Source organism: Manis javanica, chromosome 3 (genome assembly GCF_040802235.1).
Source record: "Manis javanica isolate MJ-LG chromosome 3, MJ_LKY, whole genome shotgun sequence".
Taxonomy (NCBI): domain Eukaryota; kingdom Metazoa; phylum Chordata; class Mammalia; order Pholidota; family Manidae; genus Manis; species Manis javanica.
In genome coordinates this window covers 56581561-56600348 of record NC_133158.1, presented here as the reverse complement: position 1 = coordinate 56600348, position 18788 = coordinate 56581561, and the positions used below count along the sequence as shown (strand labels likewise).

General features: G+C 49.0%; 1 protein-coding gene across 4 annotated transcripts in view; it reads right to left on the bottom strand.

Annotated features, from left to right (window-relative positions):
- SLC12A8 (solute carrier family 12 member 8) overlaps positions 1 to 18788 on the bottom strand; it is a 122361-nt gene that overhangs the window by 48246 nt on the left and 55327 nt on the right. For all 4 annotated transcript variants that reach the window (XM_073231501.1, XM_073231500.1, XM_073231499.1 and 1 more), the window contains exon 6: positions 8118 to 8231. In XM_073231501.1, the coding sequence (XP_073087602.1) occupies positions 8118 to 8231 (114 nt within the window). The remainder of the gene's footprint in view (positions 1 to 8117; positions 8232 to 18788) is intronic.

The following is an 18788-nucleotide window of genomic DNA, read 5'->3' as shown; positions in this document are numbered from 1 at the left end:
GCCCGGGTTTCCAAGCACTAGCAGGACCAGGCTCAACCGTCAGGCTTCCTGACCTCAAGTCAGTGTTCTTTCCACTACATCACAGAGGATGATGATGTCTCTCCATTTCTTTCTAACCCTGTGCTTTTCTTGGATTTCCCTTTTTGAGACAGAGGAACTGTATGGTGAATCTGGGGTTACCTCCCCCAGCAGAAAGCCGAACATACCACTCACAAGCAGCTCTATGTGTTGGATAACCCACAGGTACTTCCAGCACCAGTGCAAACCACTAGTCTGTGGCTGGTCAAGGGCATTTCCCCTCCTCATGGGTCTTAAACTGCCAGTTCCAGGAAGCAGTGAATTGCTTTACCCCAAACCACATTTCTTCCTGTATCAGGATGATGCGCGGTTTCCATACCGTCACCATGTGACTTGGGAAAGCAGCTTCCTTTGTATGATTAAAATTTTCTGATTTGGTCTTCCACCCGAGTTGCACGCTTTTTAGCATATCTTTATTGTCTCGGCTTTAATTTTAAAAAGTTAGATGGTGTTGGCCATCACTTCACCAGCCTAGGTTTATGAGGATAACCTCCTGCGCCATCCACAGCCTCCTGGGTCTTGACATTATGCCTCGGAGGGAGCCAGGGTCCCCAGGTAAACAGGGGGCCTGGGTGTGGTGCTCTGGTTCAAATTTCTGGTGTGACAACAAGCATGGATGGCCAGGAGGGGAACTGATGTTCCCTTATGCCTCTTGAAAATAAGCTCTTAGTTAAAATAACCAGTATATACGTCAAGTAACCACTTACTAACCAAGTTAGTGGCCATCTCCTCTTTCTCCCTGCCCTCTCCGTCAACCACAGCACACGAAGATCAAAGTCTTCACTGATTGCCTATTGTCACAGTCCCACTTACCACCCTACTTTCTTTTTTGTTACTTAAGATGAGAATTAGTAAGGGGGAAAAAATAAGCCTAATTGTTTTTCTAGGCTTTTCTGGTTTCTGTTAGCTGGTCATTAAAGCACTACTTACTGTTTCACAAGGAACTTCCAAGCTGCCTCCTGAGAGCTCTTCCATCCAAATCTGTGTCCTTAGAAACCTTCAATTTTCTCTTTTCAGTTACAGCTTAATTGTTTCTCTGCTGCCAATTAATTTATTAATTTCCCTTTTCATTAAGGTACAATATCCATGCACTAAAATGCCCAAATCTTATCTGCTGCTGTGTTTATTGAAAGTGGTCTATTACGGTCTGGAGGCAGTGTGGTTCTGAGCCTTGGCTTCCTCATCTGCAAATGGGGCAAAGATCATTTATGTTGCAGGACCGCTGTTAAATTAGAGTGAACATTTATAAGGCACCTAGCATGGTGTCTGGCACCTGCTACATGCTAAATAAATGTCCACTCAGGGAAGACGGGCTCTGTTCCTCACGTAAAAATCCCTTGGGTTCCTAAGGGCTCTGGCTGCTTCTCCTTACTTTCCACCTGACTTCCAAGCCCCGCTTCTTCTCTACACCTGGCTTATTGGCCTGTACCTTTAGTTGCTCCTGTAGGGATCTTTCCTCCCCTGTTGGCTCTATTCTTGGAGGCAGAACTTGTCAGTCCCCCATCCCTCAAAGCCTTAGAGATTCTGCTGAGACAGTGTCAAATAATGGGGCATGCAAATGCCAGGACTCAAATAAGACTTTTTGGCTTCTGGGTTGGGGGAAGCTCCAGACAAGTGTGTGCCCTCTCTTCCAGCACCCTCTCTTCCTACACAGGATGCAATGGGGTTCACCATTTTCCATATGGGTGACCTTGGGGAAATAACCTTTCAGTGTCTTTGTGTCTACATCTGTAAAACAGATTAATAATAGAACCCATTGAATAATCAGAGTTCTATGCAAACTGAAACTTCTAAAAGATAAAAAGCAATGAGTATGAAATTAGGAAAAGGGCTTTAGGAGTTGCTCAAGCAAGTGAGGGGCCCTGAAGTCTCGGCTTCATTAGCTTCATGGTGAATTTGCAACTGATAAAAGCAGTGGGGCTGTGGTGAGGTTTAAATGAAGGACTGTATGTAGTAGGCTGATGTAGTAGGCTATGTAACGATAACCATTATTATAGATATTTATAATAATTTTGATAGAATTATAAATTAACTAATAAATAAAAGTACAAAAATCATCATGTGTAATAATTATAAAGCTTCCTTCTTTTCTCCTGTTCCTGCTCCTAAGTCTATCAAATGCAGCGGGATGAGACCACCTTCAGGTTGTCCTAACTTGAGGCTCTCTTCTCCTTAACCCTGGGACCCCACTCTGGCCCACTAGGTCCTGTTCTCTCACCCACAAGACACATAACTTAGGAGGAGACCTAGGGAACGTCTGGGGAAGGGAGGAATTCAGGAGGTGGGCTGGAGGGAGAGCCAGGACTGATGCCTGGGGTCGTGTCCTAGGGACAGCCATTCAATTCTGAGGAGCCCAGCAGACTCCCAGAGCTTCTCAGGCCCCCCGCGTGTGTGCCACACATGGGAAGGAGGAGTTGGGCCCAGGGAAGTCGAAGACCATCGCAGCAATAGCACGGCTCTTGACCATGGCGGCTACTCCCGCTTTACTTCTGGTAAAGGCTGTTGGTTCTCCACTCCAGCCCCCACTCCCATTTGTATGCTGGGTGTGGTCAACCACGAGAGGCACTTACTCCTTCCAGCAACAGTTTGAGATCTGGGGACAAGGGTTACATGACTTCACAAACTAGTATTACTCCCAGTGAATTTCCATTACCTAGTTCCTCCATGCAGTGTGGTCCCAGATCCCTGGAGTGGCTGCATGTGTGCGTGTGCATGTGTGTGAAAACCCAAAATCCTGTGGGGAGAGACCTTTGTTTTTCAGGGCAAGATTGTCAGTGAAGCGTGGAGAAGGAAAGTGGTTTAAGAAACAAAGGAAACACAGGAACTGCTCCAGGGCCTCAGCCCCATCCTGCAGCCGCACCACAGGGTGTGGTGGGTGCAGTGAGGCCAGAAGGACACGCTCCACAAATCCAGACAGGCCACCAGAACCTAATCTTCAGCTGCTCGTCACAGGAAGTCTCCTGCCCTCAGGATAAAATACCTGAAGTGACTTAAATAATAGTCTCTGACTGGAGATGGGGACACAGGGTGGGGGACTGAAGCGTTTGCCCTCCAAACTCCTCTCCCCCTCCACAGCCTGGACGTTCTCTTGTTCCAGAAAAGGATGGCGCTGGAGGGAGCCCCAGCTGTGACTCACTCCGAGCTAATCCTTGGCAAGCCCATCACCATGGAGACTGTCAATCATGCATGCTCTCCATAGCTTACTGGAACATCTGCCAGGGGAAGCCAAGGGATACAAACTGTTGTTCCTGCCTCCCGTGTTTACCTCGAGGGCCCCGGGAAGCAGGGAGAGGCAGGGAAGGCGACCCTCCACAGCAGGATGGAGGCCCAGCTCTGGTCACTAAGTAGCTGCATGGCCTTTAGCAACCCTTCATAAGTGACTCTGTGTGTCAACTTTCCCAGTTGGTTTAATAAAGGATCTAATCAGTGATTCTCACCCTGACTGGGCTGATGTGGGGGTAGCAGAGATAGGGAAGCACATGCCCTAAAAGGGGTGGGGTAAAAAACAGCCTGTGCAGACAGTTTCTTCAATACTATGATTTTATATTTGGAATATTACAAAATAATATTTTCATAATTTAAACTGTAGACTATAAAGCTTGGCTAATATTCTTAGGTAGCAATCTTTCTCAAAGGAAGGACAAAGACACCCCTGTCTGGTCCAGGGAGGCATATCAGAATTTCTAGAGTATGTGAAGGGTTTTCATTCATCAAAAATGAATATGGCTTTAAAAGACCAAAAGTTGGGAGTTGCTGGACTAGCTGATTTCAAATGATAATTGGGCTCAAATTCTGGGCTACTGGGTGACATCTTCAAACATCAGGCCACCAGTTCCTTCCTGGAGGGAGAAGTACTAGAGGGGATGCTGACCACCCCTGCCCCCTCTCAGACCAGACACGTCTCCTCTTATTAAGATTCCGGGCCTGGAGAGGCAGAGGAGGCAGGCCCTGGGAAAGTGTGGAGGGGACTCCAGGAGTCACCCTACTGAGGCAGTCTCGTGGGTGCACCGAAGGAGAGTGGTCTCCGAGTGTGCCAGCCAAGGAGGCCTTCAGCCCTGCTTCAGGTGTAGCTGCCCCCTGGCACCCGGGCCCGGGGCTTCTTGACTTGGGGTGGGACTCATTGCCAGGCCAGAGGACATGCTCAGCTCTTGAACGTGTGCTCTCCTGGTGAGTGGGAAGGGAGAGGTGGGCAGAGGTGGGCGAGGGGGGTGGGTAGACAAATTTTCAGGTGTTAACTTTTTAATAATAATTCCCTCGGTTTTATTCACACCCTTGCCTTTTCTTTTCATTCATTCAAGAGGAAGTTGGCCTGTATTTTATTGCCATAGAGGAGACACGTGGCAGGAAGCAGCAATATCTGCCTGCATGTTATTTTGGGTCCTATTCTCAAAAGCCTGAGTCCTTCGGAGATTTTAAAGAATCAAGGAAGTAGAAAAGAAGCTTCAAAATGGGTAGAGAAAGAATGGGGAGACAAGAATAGAATTTGCTACATAGCTGGCAGGGTCTAGTGCAAATAAAAATACAGGTTGCTTTGTTTAAAAATTATTAAGAATTTTAGCAACAGCAAAAATTAAGCGAAGCATGGGGCCTTTCTGAGCTTGGGGCCCAGTGTGAATACCTAGATCCATGCCCACAAAGCTGGCTCTGTACTAGAACAAAGGATTGCCCCTGGACCTGGAGGCAGGGAGGGGAAGGCAGACAGGACCTGCAGCAATGGGCACCTGAGGCCCACTCCCTGGCAGCACTGGTGGGGATCCAACCAGACCCCAGAAAGGAAGGTCTGGAAAGTGAATTGTCTCTAAACAGAGGACACCCAGGCTCAGCAGATGTCTGGTGCCCAGAAGTAGCTCAGAATGGCAGATAGCACAAACCTGCAGGGATGTGCAGACATGACGATGGGAAGGCCCGGCTCTGTGCACAGATGGTAAACAGCCAGAGCCCCCTCCTAATGTGCCTTGGTTCTTGGTAACCACTAGGGACAGAAAGGCAGAGCACAGTGGAAACACAGCTGACTGACATCTGTTTTCAGTCATCTTGAGGAAATGAAGATTTAGAGTCAGAGACTGACCCTCTTTTCATTTCACAGAAATGACAGAGATATGCTATTTCTGACACACCCAGATTTGTGGACCAGGATTCCACCTGCCATGACTGAGGCCTATCTCCAGGCTCATTCCTGTGGCCAACCGCAAGGGGCTCAAGTAGGAGACCACTGCAGGCCTCTAGCTGGGAGGGGAAGCTTGGCCGTGGTCACGTCAGGGAGATGGAAAGAAGTAGGAGGTAAAGGAGGCCTTGGAGGCTGCTGGCAAGAAAGAGGAAGACCATAGCTCCCCATTTCTCCCCAGTACCAGCATGAGCCCTTGGCTGGACGGAGGTGCCATTTCCTGAGGTCAGGAGTAGAGAAGAGTCAGTTACGGGTAGGTCGGATGAACATGTTGGGTCTGAGATACCCAAGAGAGGATAGCACGTAGGCAACAGAATACATGACGGGAAGCTCAGAGAAGTCCAGCTGGAGGTGTAAGTTGGGAGACATCAGCTTTGTGGGTATCACTGAACGATGGGCGTGGGTGAGATTCTAAGGGAACAAGTAGGGGAAGAAGAGAAGAGGGCCCAGGCATAGCCTGAAGAACGCCAGCATTCAGTGAGCACCGAAGAGGATGTACCTGTCCAGGAAAGTTGGAGAGGTGCCTCATAAAAGGCAGGAGAGAAGGAAGACGTGGGATGCTGCTGACGTCAAACACACCGAGAAGGTGAAGATGTCCATTGAATTTAGTTACAGGGAAGTCACTGAGGACTTTAGAAAGAAACTTTGGTGGGACAGGCTTGGAATTCCAAAAGGAGAGGGTAGAGGAGTGATCTGGAGGCAGGAGAGTGGAGATGAGGAGCACCGACAAAGCTCTGGTGTTTGGCTGTGAGAAGGAGAGAGGAGCGGGGTTCAGGGAAGTCAATTAAAGTGTTTAAAGTTGTTCTTTTTCTTTTCATTTTAACAGCTTGACTGAGGTGCAACGAACATATGATAAGCTGCACATGTTTAAAGTGTGCCAATCTGAAAAGTTTTGACATACGGCCACACCTGTGGAGCCGTGACCACAGTCGGGAACATAGCTGCACGCCCGGAAACTCGGCTGCCCCGCCCTCCAGCTCCCTCCCCGCCACTGCCCCGCATCCGCTGATTTGCTCTCTGCAGTTTGCATTTCCTAGAATTTTATAAAATGGAGTTTTATATAATTTTATATTTTATAAAAGGTACTCTTTTTCAGTCTGACTTCTTTCATTGCAGTATAATTGAGATTCATCTATACTATTGCATGTATCAGTAGTTCATTTCTTTTATTGCTGAATACTTCTTTATTATATGGCAATACCATAATTGGTTTATCCATTCATCTGTTGATGAGTATTTGAGTTGTTTCCAGTCTGGGACTGTAACAAATTAAGCTTTTGAATATTCCCATGCAACTCTTTATAGGGACACATGCTTTTATTTCCCTGCAGTAGATAACTAAGAGTGGAATGGCTGGGTGTATATTTTCTTTTCTTTTCTTTTTTTTAAGCTGACAGCACCCAGTATTTCCATGTGGTCTCCATCCAAATACTAACCAGGCCCAACCCTACTTAGCTTCCAAGATCAGGTGCATTCAGGGTGGTATGGCCTGTTTAATTTTTAAGAAATCATCAAATTGTTTTCCAAAATGGTTGTACTGTTTTACGAGAGTCCCAGTTTCTCTACAGCTTCTTTTACAACATCTTTTCTCTACATTTGGTATGGACAGCCTTTTAGATTTTCTACATTCTAGTAGCTTCTCCTCCTTTTTCTAGCCCTATTCTATTTGGAGAGAGGAAAATGGTCCATGTGTAGGAAGGCAGAGAGAAGAGGAGAGGAGGATAAGGAGACAAAACCAGCCACACCCCAAGGCACCAACACAGCCTGTTCAAGAGTGAAATGCTTTTCTGAGTCTGTGCTCTGGGACAAACCCAGTCCCTAGCAAATAGTATTTCCTATGAATCACTGGGCTCACATGTTAGCTTACTGCCTTCCAAGGCCCTGGACATAAGACAACTTTTACAGGGACCTCAGCTTTGGAAGGCTCCTCCCTGGCCCCTGTAGAATGGAAAAGTGGGGAAGGTATCATTCAATGCCCATGAGATCCTGGTCTGGCCCACACTGAGTGCAGTCAGAAGACGACAGCATTTCTCTGCCCACCTGGGAGAAGACGCGTGGGTTGGGGTAGGGAAAAGGGGAAATGGGAGTTCCTAGACCAAGTCTGCACTTATTCCAGGGTGGAAAGGGCAGCTTGTTCTGCTGAGGAATCCATCCTGTTCAGCCCTCAGAGAAATTTATGTCCCCTCTATTAATTTGGCCAAACAGGTTTCAATATACAGTTGACCCTTGAATAACTTGGGGTTTAGGGGCATCGACCCTCCTCATGGTAGAAAATCAATGTATAGTTTGTGATTCCTGCCAAACTTAAATACTAATAGCCTACTGTTGACCAGAAGCCTTAACAATAATATAAAGTCAATTAACACATATTTTGTGTATGTGTTGTTTATATTTCTCTAGACTGTAAATTTATAAGATTTGTGTATATTTTATGGCAGTAAATAATAGACTATTATCTACATGTACTTTATGAATTCATGACATGCCTAGTTTTTTGTTTTCTTTTGATATTCCTTAGCTATGCAGTTCATCTGAGAGTTTTTTCAAATTGTGACAAATCTCCAAAAAATTTTTCAATACATTTATTAAAAATAATTCATGTATAAGAGGACCTGCACAGTTTAAAGCCATGTTATTCAATGATAAACTGTATAAGTATAGGTTGTAAAGAGGATTAAATCATGTTGGGTAGGCCTTCAGGAATTATGAACAAGTAAACCCGGTTAAAATAATAGATTTTTAGTCAAAGCTAAGGCCATCTCTAAAGTCAGATATACATCCTAAGAGCACATACAGGCCACTACAATACTGAATTTTGAGAACCAAGCATTTATACCCCTAATATGGGAATAAAAAAGAACCCAAGTCACTTTACCTGTAGCTGCTGGGAAGAACACCCCAAAGACAGTAAAAAAGGACTCCCCAGGGCTGTAATCTGGCAGAGTGTTGTTCCGTAGCAGTTCCGGGGAATACCCAATAAAACCATGTTCTGAAATAACACAAAGGAGAGCAAAGTGAGCCAAGAGATCAGATCAAGCGCACAGCCTTCCCTGGGTTACAGTCTGACCTTATGCAACTTTAAACATTAAAAGATAGGGGGGCGGGACAGGGCAGGGGAGGCCTGCAGAAACATCTCCCTTCCCACTTCTAGGGCTTGACTTTCGAGTGTCTCTATCTGTAGCTATAGGTAGACGAAATGACATGAAGGAGAATGCTGGTCACCTCTGGGAAGAGGAGCATTTTCATTTTGTGTGCTTTATAGATGTCAGTATATCTCACTGAAATCTTCCAACGAGCAAGTATTTACATATTTGCTTATAAGTTTAAAAAGTAAGCTACTTCCCTACCCAAAAACTTTCCCATGGGTCTCTATTAGCTACAGACTAAAGTCCAAACTCCTCAAGACAAATACCAAAGCCCTCCACAAGCTGGCAACAGCCCATTTCCTATTCATTCACTGCCTTCCCTCTGCCCAACAAGCACTCAGACAACACTTCCCAAGAACACCACTGTTACCCAGGCCCGAGTCCTCTGCCTTCCAGACCCTCCCCACGTCTCTAAGCATCAACACCATGCTCACTCTTCAAGTCCATCTCAAAGGTTCCTTTCTTTGGGCCTTACATCAATTCCCCTACCAGAATTCCTCCCAGGTGCCCTCAGTACCATAATTAGTCATATTAGGTCTTTCCCCAAGTAGACTCCCTGGGGCAATAAATCCAGTCCCACATTTCTATCTCCCAGAATCAACGTAGGCAGTTTGCAAATACGGGTCACGCTGAAAAGAATTTTTCTCTTAGATCTCGGCTACAGACACATCTCGCATCCACGCTCTCAGTGTGACCTGTTGATGGACAACTTTACAGCAGGAACACCTTGGGTCTGATTTCTTCAAAGCACCTTAAACATTTGTACACTGACATTAATAACATTTTTCAGGTGGTTTCAATCCTACAGGTACTTTGTTTCTTTGTCAAAGGAGGTCACTTTGATTAGCATCTGCAGACATGGAATGTTAATGAGCTGTGAAATTTTAAGATACAAGTCAAGTGTTCTGAGATTTAGGAACATCCAGGGTTATCCAGTCTCTGCTTTTGAATCTCATCTCTGAGAATGAGTTGCTTTGTTTCTTTTAACTGTGGTTCAAGAGAAACCAATCCTGTTCTTTTTCTTTTGACCCTCACAATCACATAGAGTGGGTGTGCAGCCATCACTCCGGCCAGGCCTGAGGGCTGTGGTGACAATTTCCTGCCTGCCTGTCCTCCACCTACCTCAGGGCTTAGCTTCACCCTGAGCTTCCATCCGCAGAACAGTTCCTGCTCACTCATGAGTCCAGTGAGATCACCAGTGCTTCTCACAGCTTCCAAGATTCATAACTTCATAGGAAAAATATTTTTCAAAAGAGTAATAAAATCAAAGCTCAGTGAAGCACAAGGACCTTTGGGAGCCCAGTCAGGACTTAAAATCATTGTCAATTGTTTTCTTTTGCCTGAGCACAGGATTTGTCCTGGGACATTCAATCCCAAGGACTGTGCAACATTTCTGAATGGTTTGGCATCTTCACAGCTTGTCATCCCCTCATTAACAGAAAAGCACTAACAGCTAAGTTAACTTCAGTTTACCCGCTGGCTGACCCCACTGACTAACCTTTCTGAGGAGAAAACCAGCCCAGCCTGCCTTGGAAAGCAGCTCGGCCAAGCTGAAATGAGGCACACAGGTCTGAAAACACATCTGAGCACGAGGCTGTGTGCACGCCGGGCAGGCCACCGTGCAGGACAGGACGTAAGCACTTCATCAGGCTCCAAGGGCCCCGACAGTCCTGAAGGCGGCCCTGACATAGGTGGGTGTTTGTCGCCAGGCCTGAAGAGCTTTGCCCTGGTCAGCCTGAAGGTCAGAGGGACTCCAGGTCCCTCAGTGAGTCACTGGGAAGCCTTTTTTCTCTCTCCATCCCACCAAGACCCACAGATTAAAAGAATGAGTCACTTGGCTGGCACAGTGGTCTGGGGAGGAAGCCTGTCCCCTCAGTAAGGACGGACGGCTGATGCAGTTCTCACACACACACACACACACACACACACACACACACACACGCACGCAGTCACACCGACACGACTGCTGAACCCCAGCCCTCTCCTCCCAAGTCCAGTTCTGAATCCTCCTCAAGGAAGAAAAATCTTGACTTTGAAAAGAACTTTCTGGACAAAGATATTTGTCAATACTTCATGTGTAATAATGTAAACTAAGGGGGTTCCAGTCTAAGTATAGGAGACTGAAGTATTTTAATTGTCTATAAAGGGTTGTTAGTACCACAGAAAACTATCCATGTTACGTAGGATAAATGTTAAGTTAGAACACTGGACACCATTTACAGTACAAATACAAAAACAAGTTTTAATCTATATGTGTAAGAAAAGACTAGAAGGAAACATCAAAATACTAATTGTGGTTATCTGTATAATGCAATTATGGGCAATTTCTTTTCTTTTTTTTCTTCTTCTTACAAATTTTCCATATCGTCTTTCACAAACATAACTGATTTATCATCAAAAAATAATCTTTTAGAAAAATTAAAAAAAACATCCAGCAACTGGAAGCCTATCCCCTCCAGATGGCTTTTCAACAAATACGTATCTTTTTTTTCCTTTCCATTTACACTCTACCTGCTTCTCCAAATAATTTAAGTGGTTTATGAAAAACATAAGGTAGGGCAAATAGAACAAGGACCAAAAAAAGAAGTTGAGCAAGAGAAAAAGTGATAGAGAGCAGCTACAACACCACGGGACCCAGCCTGAGGGGCCAGTGCAAGACTCCGATGTAAGATCCTGCAGCGATGGCCTTCCACCCAGAACTCAAGGCCTAGAGGCTTTTTCCTGATGAAGCCCACCCAGGCAGGGACAGACCCCAGGGCCCACTGCTCACACTTGCCAGGCAGGCAGCACTTTCCAGTGGGTGGGAAGAGCTCCAGAGGCCCCTGCCTCTGCCTTCCCCAGTACCCCTGCCACCTCAGGTCCCCAGGCACAGAGGCCTGGCCCCGCTGGCCCTCATACCAGCTCCTGGAGCTCTGGTCTCTCTCCACATCCCAAACCTGATGGTACAGCTGGACCTTGAGTTCACACAGAGCAGATGACCTCTGATGTCTCTGACTGGCTTGTACTTCCCAGCGAAGGCACGGTGTCCAGGCAGAAATCACCCGCCACGCCCTCTTATGGTGCAGTCTTGTTGCCGGATTTGCTGACATCCAGAACAAGAATGTCTTAATTCTTCCAGTCGTGGCCCTGTTTGAGAATCTGAGGAAAGCTGTGGCTTCCGTTCCCCACAAACAGCACATTTTGCACACCACTGGGGGGTTCCCAGGCCTCTGAAGCCCCTCTGAGGGACACAGACCACAAAGTTCAGGTCCTGTACTTGGCACCTGAGACTTTTGCCAGGCCCTACATGCACCCTGACATGCCAAGCCCTGACTGCCACCACAGCGGACAGCAGCCTCAAGGGACACAGCCAGTGATGTTTCATCCTACAGCCCCTGCCAGGCAACGGGGAGTCTCTGTGGACAAAGGAATTGTGCAGGATCCCAAGGACATCATGGGGCAACCTCTCCTTTGAACATAATGATATTGGCCATTTGTTGGGCACCTGTGCACCAGTCACTGAGTACTTTGTCCTTTACCACATCCTCCTCGATCCTCACAACCACCCTGCAAGATCAGAGGTGAGGAAACCAGGCAGAGGAAGGTGACGGATCTTGTCCACAGTCACACATTTAATGTCCCCTTGGTACAGGTGGGGATTATTATAAATAAAGCATGTAATACAGCCACTGGAGGCTGGCAGCCCAGGGCCCCCACACTGCCCTCCTCACAGAGATGCACCAGCTCAGGTTCTCTTCAGCCCCCCAAACCTGCCCTGGGAGATCCTGGCATCTCCCTCTCTCCATCCATGGGGGGCAGACAGTAGGTATGTCCTTTGGAATGCCACCCACACGGATGGGTACGTGACTGGCTGGGGCTTGCACAGCTTGGAGGTGGCAGAGCTGTGTGGACCCCCGGGTCTGTCTGGATTTAGTTTTCTGTCTCCCATGCCATCTCTTAACCCTGAGTTGTTCCCCCAGAGATTTCAAAAGCTTGTGTCTTCACCTCGGTGGGCCTTTTGGATCCTCTGCTGGTAAAACGGGGAGCCAGGTTGGCTCCCAGCCGACACCTCCCACCTAGGAAAGGTCCAGGAGCTGCTGCATGGGAATGCATCTGGGGTTGACTTCAACATTAGTTTCTGTATCCAAGGGAAAAAGCTACTGTGGTCCCGTTTGAGTTAGGTGCTCTTAGGGAGAGCAAAACCAGACGGGAGGCGGGGGAACAAAGGAGAGAGAAAACAAATCACAACCTTCACGCAAGAACAGGCAGAGAGAAGATACTTGAAGGTCTGCTGCAAAAAGGCTTTGCCTTCCCCAGATTCTTCTTGGGATGCTGTGTTCTGTGGCCTGTGGGGCCCACTGTCTGCTCCCAAGGGGTGCTCATGGGACCCATTCACCTTGCCCTGGCCAAAGGCAGTCACCCTGGTCACAAGCTGCCACAGAGCGCAGCTCCCTCAGGGCCGGGCTGGGTTCCAGACCCCCGGGGGAGGTTGCTGCAGCACCTGAAGCTCCCCCACCCCGCTGCCCCCACTTCATGTCTGCTGAAATTAGAAGAGGCTGGCGGGAAGCCACCAGCCCCCGCATGTGGGTGTCAGATTGCGACCACTGACTAACTTAGAAAGCGAGATTTCTAAAAATGACGGTGGCACTGGGGGCCGCCACCCCACTGCAAGCTGCTGGGGGCTCTGCGCGGGCCGGGGCTTCCGGCACCGGCTTTCTTCTTGGCTCCGTTCCCCTACCCCTCAACCAGCGGGACAGCCCCTTCCTGGGAACGGACAATGGGAGAGGCTGGTCCGACCAGGAATAGAAAGAGTGGAGGAAGGGCTGGGAGCCCACGGGGCGGGCTGCGGCTGGGAGATCACAGGAAGCGCGGCTGCAAGGAAGAGGAAAGGAGAGGCCGAGGTTCTGGGAAGGGACACAGCGCTCCGCAGCATCGCGGCGGGGCAGGAGGCAGGGAAGGCCTCGAAGAGCTAGCTGGGATCCCCAGCGAGGAAGCACAGTAGGGTGAGCACGAGGGACACGCGAACTGGCCGCCCTTTCCTAAGTGCTTCTCTCGGCATCAGGCTGTACGCACGGCTGCTCCTAAGGGTCCCCCCACCGCCCGGGGGAGCTGGCCTGGAACCCGGGTGGCTGCCCAGCATCTCACACTGCCTTGAGCACTCTGGGACACTGCCTAACAAAGAACAAGCTCCACAGTCAGGGGAGGGAACTAGTCTGAAACAGCCTGGCAAAGAGAGGTCAGGGAAAGGGGAAGAAAAGAAGGGTCCCTGTCCTGCGGCTGAGCTCCCCGCATGGCTCCTGCCCGCGCCCTCACTCAGACGCTGCCCTAGCCCAGATGGTCTGCGGGGGACAGGGCTGGGCAGCTGAACCAAGCAGGCCGTTGCCAGAGGGGCTGCTCAGCCACATTCTCCCTCCACTGGGCTTTGGTGTTAGCTCCTGGGAGCTGCAATGGGGGAAGCAGCGATGGGGCCCAGGAAGGAAGGAGGCACCCAGTCAAAGCGAGCCCAAAGAGCATGGTTTTGGGAGAAGGGCAGGCCGTGTCTCCCTGGGGTGGAGCACTGGGGCCCCTTCCTGGCATAAGCTTCCTGAAGATTTCTGGGGACAAGGTGAAGAACTACGACGGATCGTGAGTCAGCACACCTGGGGTTGCACCCTGGGTCTGCCACGAACTTGCTGTGTGCCCCTTACCCTTTGACATACAAATTCTGCCTCTGTCAACCTGGGAGAATCTGCCTTCCTAAATAGCACCAGTGATGCACATCACAGTCCCAGAAGCAGGGTGTGGATGATTTTCCAGAATCCTTCTAATTCTGGAAGTAACCAACCGGAAGCCCATTCTTAACACTCAGGTCACATCATGCAAACACACCATGGAATTCCAGGAGCAGATGTGAAATCCCAACAGAGATTCCAGAATGTATCAGCACCACCCTTACCTCCCTGCTGCCCCTTTCCTCAGTCCATGACCATCCAAGCAGTATATGTTCCAAAACCATCAGACCAGCTCCCGACCACATTTTAAATATGGTAACAAAACAAAGCAATTATGAATTAAAGTGCTACCACAGGGTCTTCCATAATACAAGGCCCATTTTAACAACTGAGGAAACTGCAGTTCCAGATGGAAGCCGGCTGCTCAGAAGGCATGAGAGTTGAGAGCAGAACAGTCACCCTAACTTAGAATCCAGCTTAGAGTCAACACAGTCCAGTCCCAGTTTGCTGGGCTATCCCATTGAACTGGGTCATAACAATCCTGGTCCCTTGTAGGTGCTCCATGAAAGTGTTTTGAACTTAAACTGGATGAGGCTGTACTGATTTGGACTGTACTGACATGGACTAGAGAGGTGGAAGGGGAAATAGTGACAGGTTTGGAAGAGGTTCCCAAGCACCCCGCAGCCCCATAGTATGGCTTTTCTTCCCCACGGGAGTTCTGGTCAGCGAACTGGGAGCCTTTCTCATACCAGCCTTCTCTCTGGCTTCAGCTCTAGTGAGTTTGGTCCTCCAAAGAGGGTGGGGAGAGGATGTAAACAGGGTTTCCAGCTCCCAGGCCCCCACCCAGAGAGAAAATACAGAGAGGGAGGGCTGGGCATTCCCACAGTGGCCAGAAGGGAAGTCTGAAGTGGGGCTGTGCCTGCCCAGAGGGCGCAGGGTGGAGCAGCTGGAGCCTTTGGGTCTCTGGGGAAGACCTCCACCCTCTGGCTGGCGGGAACAGCCGGAAAAGCCCCCAGGGCTGGGCAACCCAGGGGATGAAGGGCCTGAGATGGGGGGTGTCAGGGCAGCCCCTTTGGGAGGGGGTGGGTGAAAGCTTCCAGTAACTGGGTAACCTCCTGCCAACCCCTACAAATCTGGGACAGCAGTCCAGGGGCTCTTTCTGACCAAAGGATTCTTCACTTGTGAAAGAGGGAGGAGCCTTTTCCTAACAAAGAGTGATTTCTAATACCCAAGAAATTGTTCCATCTGCTGACATGGCTCTATTTTAAATGCTTAATGAACCTTTTTTATAACGGCCTTGGGGTAAGTTGAGATGAGAAGGGACTTTTGCCTTGGAGAGGCTTACAGAGGAGAGAACTGTCAAATGCCCCGGACTGTTAAAGGGCCTGACTTCAGTGGGAACTGGGGCTGAAGTCACCTGGCCCCAGGAAACAAAGAGGTATCTTGGTATAATAACAGAGATTGCCACATAAACTAAACCAGGTTTGTGCCAGGCATTGTTCCAAGTACTTTCTGTGTATAAGCTCACAATACCCCTGTGAGGTGGGTGCCTTTTGCAGGTAAGGAAACTGAAGCACTAAGGAGAGACTGGATTCAACCCTTAGCTGCTCCTGTGGGTTCAGTACTCACCGGGGACACAGGGAGTCTGGGAAGGGAGCCAGGAGTGCAAGCTGTTCAGGCTGGGTCCCTGCCGAGGGGCCTACAGAGGCCCTACCCCCACCCCAATCCACACAGTGGCCTCTGGCCTGCCCACTGCAGCTCTCAGCTCAAAGGCACTCTGAGAAAGGAAAAGCTGGTCTTCTTATCTCCTGGGGGAAAGGAATGCACTCTCCTGCCAGGATAAGTGGCTGTTCGGACAGGAAGTCTCCACCCTGGCTGGGAGTTCCTCCCAGCCACCCTGCCACCCTTTACTCCTTCTGGCTGTCCTGCCTCTGGCATCCCCATGCTCATCCTGCTTCAACTCCAGACCCCAACACCTGCAAAACAGTCCTAACCAAACTAGTGGTCCCCCGTATCAGTGGCCCCTGCACAGCTCCAGTCTCCCATGGTGGTCAAGAGATCTGGACCTGGGAGTCATTCCGCTGCCCCGTTCTTGCCTGGCCACCCTCTTCCCGCAGCAGCTGAGAAGGATGTGGGAGGTCAAGTGCCCCCTGCAGGAGGCAGTAAGCATGACACTCATAGTTATGTAAGCAGGACCACCCTCCTGCCAAGAACCATGCTGGAAATAGTCAACCTCTCAAATCCCCCAGCTCAGCAGCCAAGGGCAGTTCTCCCCAACCCCAAGCTCTACCCAAGAAAGGAATGGAGCAGATGCTGTCTTAGAATCCCATAGCAGGAGATTCGGTGCCATAGGACCCTAGACTGTTCGTGCCAAAGGGGTTGTTAGCCCCAAATCCATTTTACAGATGGGAAGGCTGAGGCCTGAGAAAGGAGAACCCCACACCACACAGGTAGCAGCTGGCCAGGCAAAATCAGAACCCAGTGTAGCCAAGCTCTCATCCAACATGTCCTGTGGGTCCCCCCCAGGCCCTGTGATGGCTCTCATCTCTCTGCTGTCCCTGCGTGGCTACCTGCCAGGTCAGGGGCAAGAACTATGTTCTTATTTCCTCCTGCGGCCCTATCGCATAGACCCAGGGGGCATGACAAGCATATAAAACATTATTCATTAATAAGCAGTGGAAACAACCCAATGGTCTATCAACAGATGAATGGATAAACAAAATGTGGTACATACGTACAATAGAGTATTATTCAGCCTTAAATAGGAATGAATTCCTAATACATGCTACAACATGGGTCAACCTTGAAAATATTATGTTATGAGAAAAAAACACAAAAGGGCAAATATTGTACAATTCTACTTATTTGAAATACCTGGAATGGGCAAATTCATAGAGACAGAAAACAGAATAGAGGTTACCAGGGGTTAGGGGGAAGGGTGGGGAGTTATTTGCTTAATAGATACAGGTTCTGTTTGGGGTGATGAAAATGTTTTAGAAGTAGTTGTCATGGTTGCACCACATGGTGGTTGTAATTAATTCTGCTGATTTGTACACTTAAAAGTCGAGGTGGCTGATATTATGTTGCATATATTTTACCACAATAAAAAAATAAAAAAGCCATTTCCTTCCACAGTGTCCCCTGCAGGGACCACTCCTGTATCCTTGTTTCCAGCCACAGCTCCTCTCTGCTTTGCAGATGTGGAAATGCAGAATAAAGGAGCTTCCTGGCCCAGGCTGATCAGAAAGTGGGATGAAGTAACTGGTACAGACTCCTTCTAGCCGGGGCCTCAGACACGCCTACCACAGCAAGCTGCCTCCTCAGGTGGAAGCGGAGGTGTGGACACTTCATCTCTCGGCTAGCAGGGCCCACCAGTGAGCCAACTGGCCCCGGTTCCTCTGGGCATCTTTGGGCAGAAAGCACCGTGTTCTCAGGAGTGTAGTAAGAACTCGTGGCTCCTTCACTGACATCTGGAATCTATGGAGTTGTATTCAGGGTTTGGGAGTAGGGGTGCAGGAATTCGAGACACAGTTGTAAAGAACCACAGCCTGCATCTTCTCAATATCAACCATGCCCAGTTTCCACCAAAAACTTCAGCAACGTCAAGAGCACTGTAGACCCAGTCTTGCTTTTAGAATATGTTCCCACTTTCACAACTCTCAGGCATGTCATAAGGACCCCACGCCTGAGAGCAGTGTTTAATCAGGGTCCCACTTAATGAGCACTGGCCTTAAATGAACATGCCTTTAACGTGGGCTGCCCTGGGCTAGTGCCCTGCTGTGTTCCCTCCTTCAGGGGGGCTGGCAGGGGTGCTCTGCTCTGAGCACCCGCAGCCTTCTGGCTCTGAGAAGGGAAGGCAGGACAGAGCACTTGCCATCTTCCTGGGTTGCTGGAGGCCCAGAGAGGAGGCAGTTTGCCCCAGTGTGCTCCTTTAGCATGGGTTCCCTGCCTGGCAAGCTCCTCTGCATGACTTTCTGCAGGGTGCTCATGTGTGTTGTATGAGCCAGGCATGCTTCCCCATCAGACTAGGAGCTCCTCAAGGTCAGGGACATGTTCCCCCCTCCTTCAGGATCCCCTCCTCATCCTCAGATGGATGCAATCACTGGGGAGCTAGGTGAATAGGGGGAACCATATCCATCATAGGGGGACAACACCCATTGTCTAGGACTATTTTTCAACAGAGCCTGGGAAGCGTTCTGATGACTGATTAGCCTGAGGCTTTGGTGTGGGGGGTGGCACAGGTGTAGGGAGGAGAACAAATAGGAAGGGTAACACTCCTCTAGGTGGAATTGGTTGATGCACCCCAGGGACCTAGCCTGTTAAGCCAAGTATGGTCTTGGCCCAGCAGCACCAGCATCAGCTGAGAGCTTGTTAGATGCGCGGATCTCAGCTTTCTCCCTACTCTGTCCCCCACCCCAACACACACCCTGTAGAACTGGAATCTTCATTTTAACAAGATCCCCAGTTCTTGAAGTTTGATAACCACTGTTTTGGAGTACAACCCAGGGACTCGAGGGAACTATTGCTTCCAAGATAAACAATGGTAGTGATAATATTTATTGAGCACCCACTTTGTACCAACTTTGACCTTCAGGCTATGTTATCTTTTTTTTTTAAACTGAAGTATAGCTTTACAATCTTGTATTAGTTTCAAGCATACAACACAGTGGTTCAACAGTTACCCATGTTATCAAGTCCTCACCCAGGCCT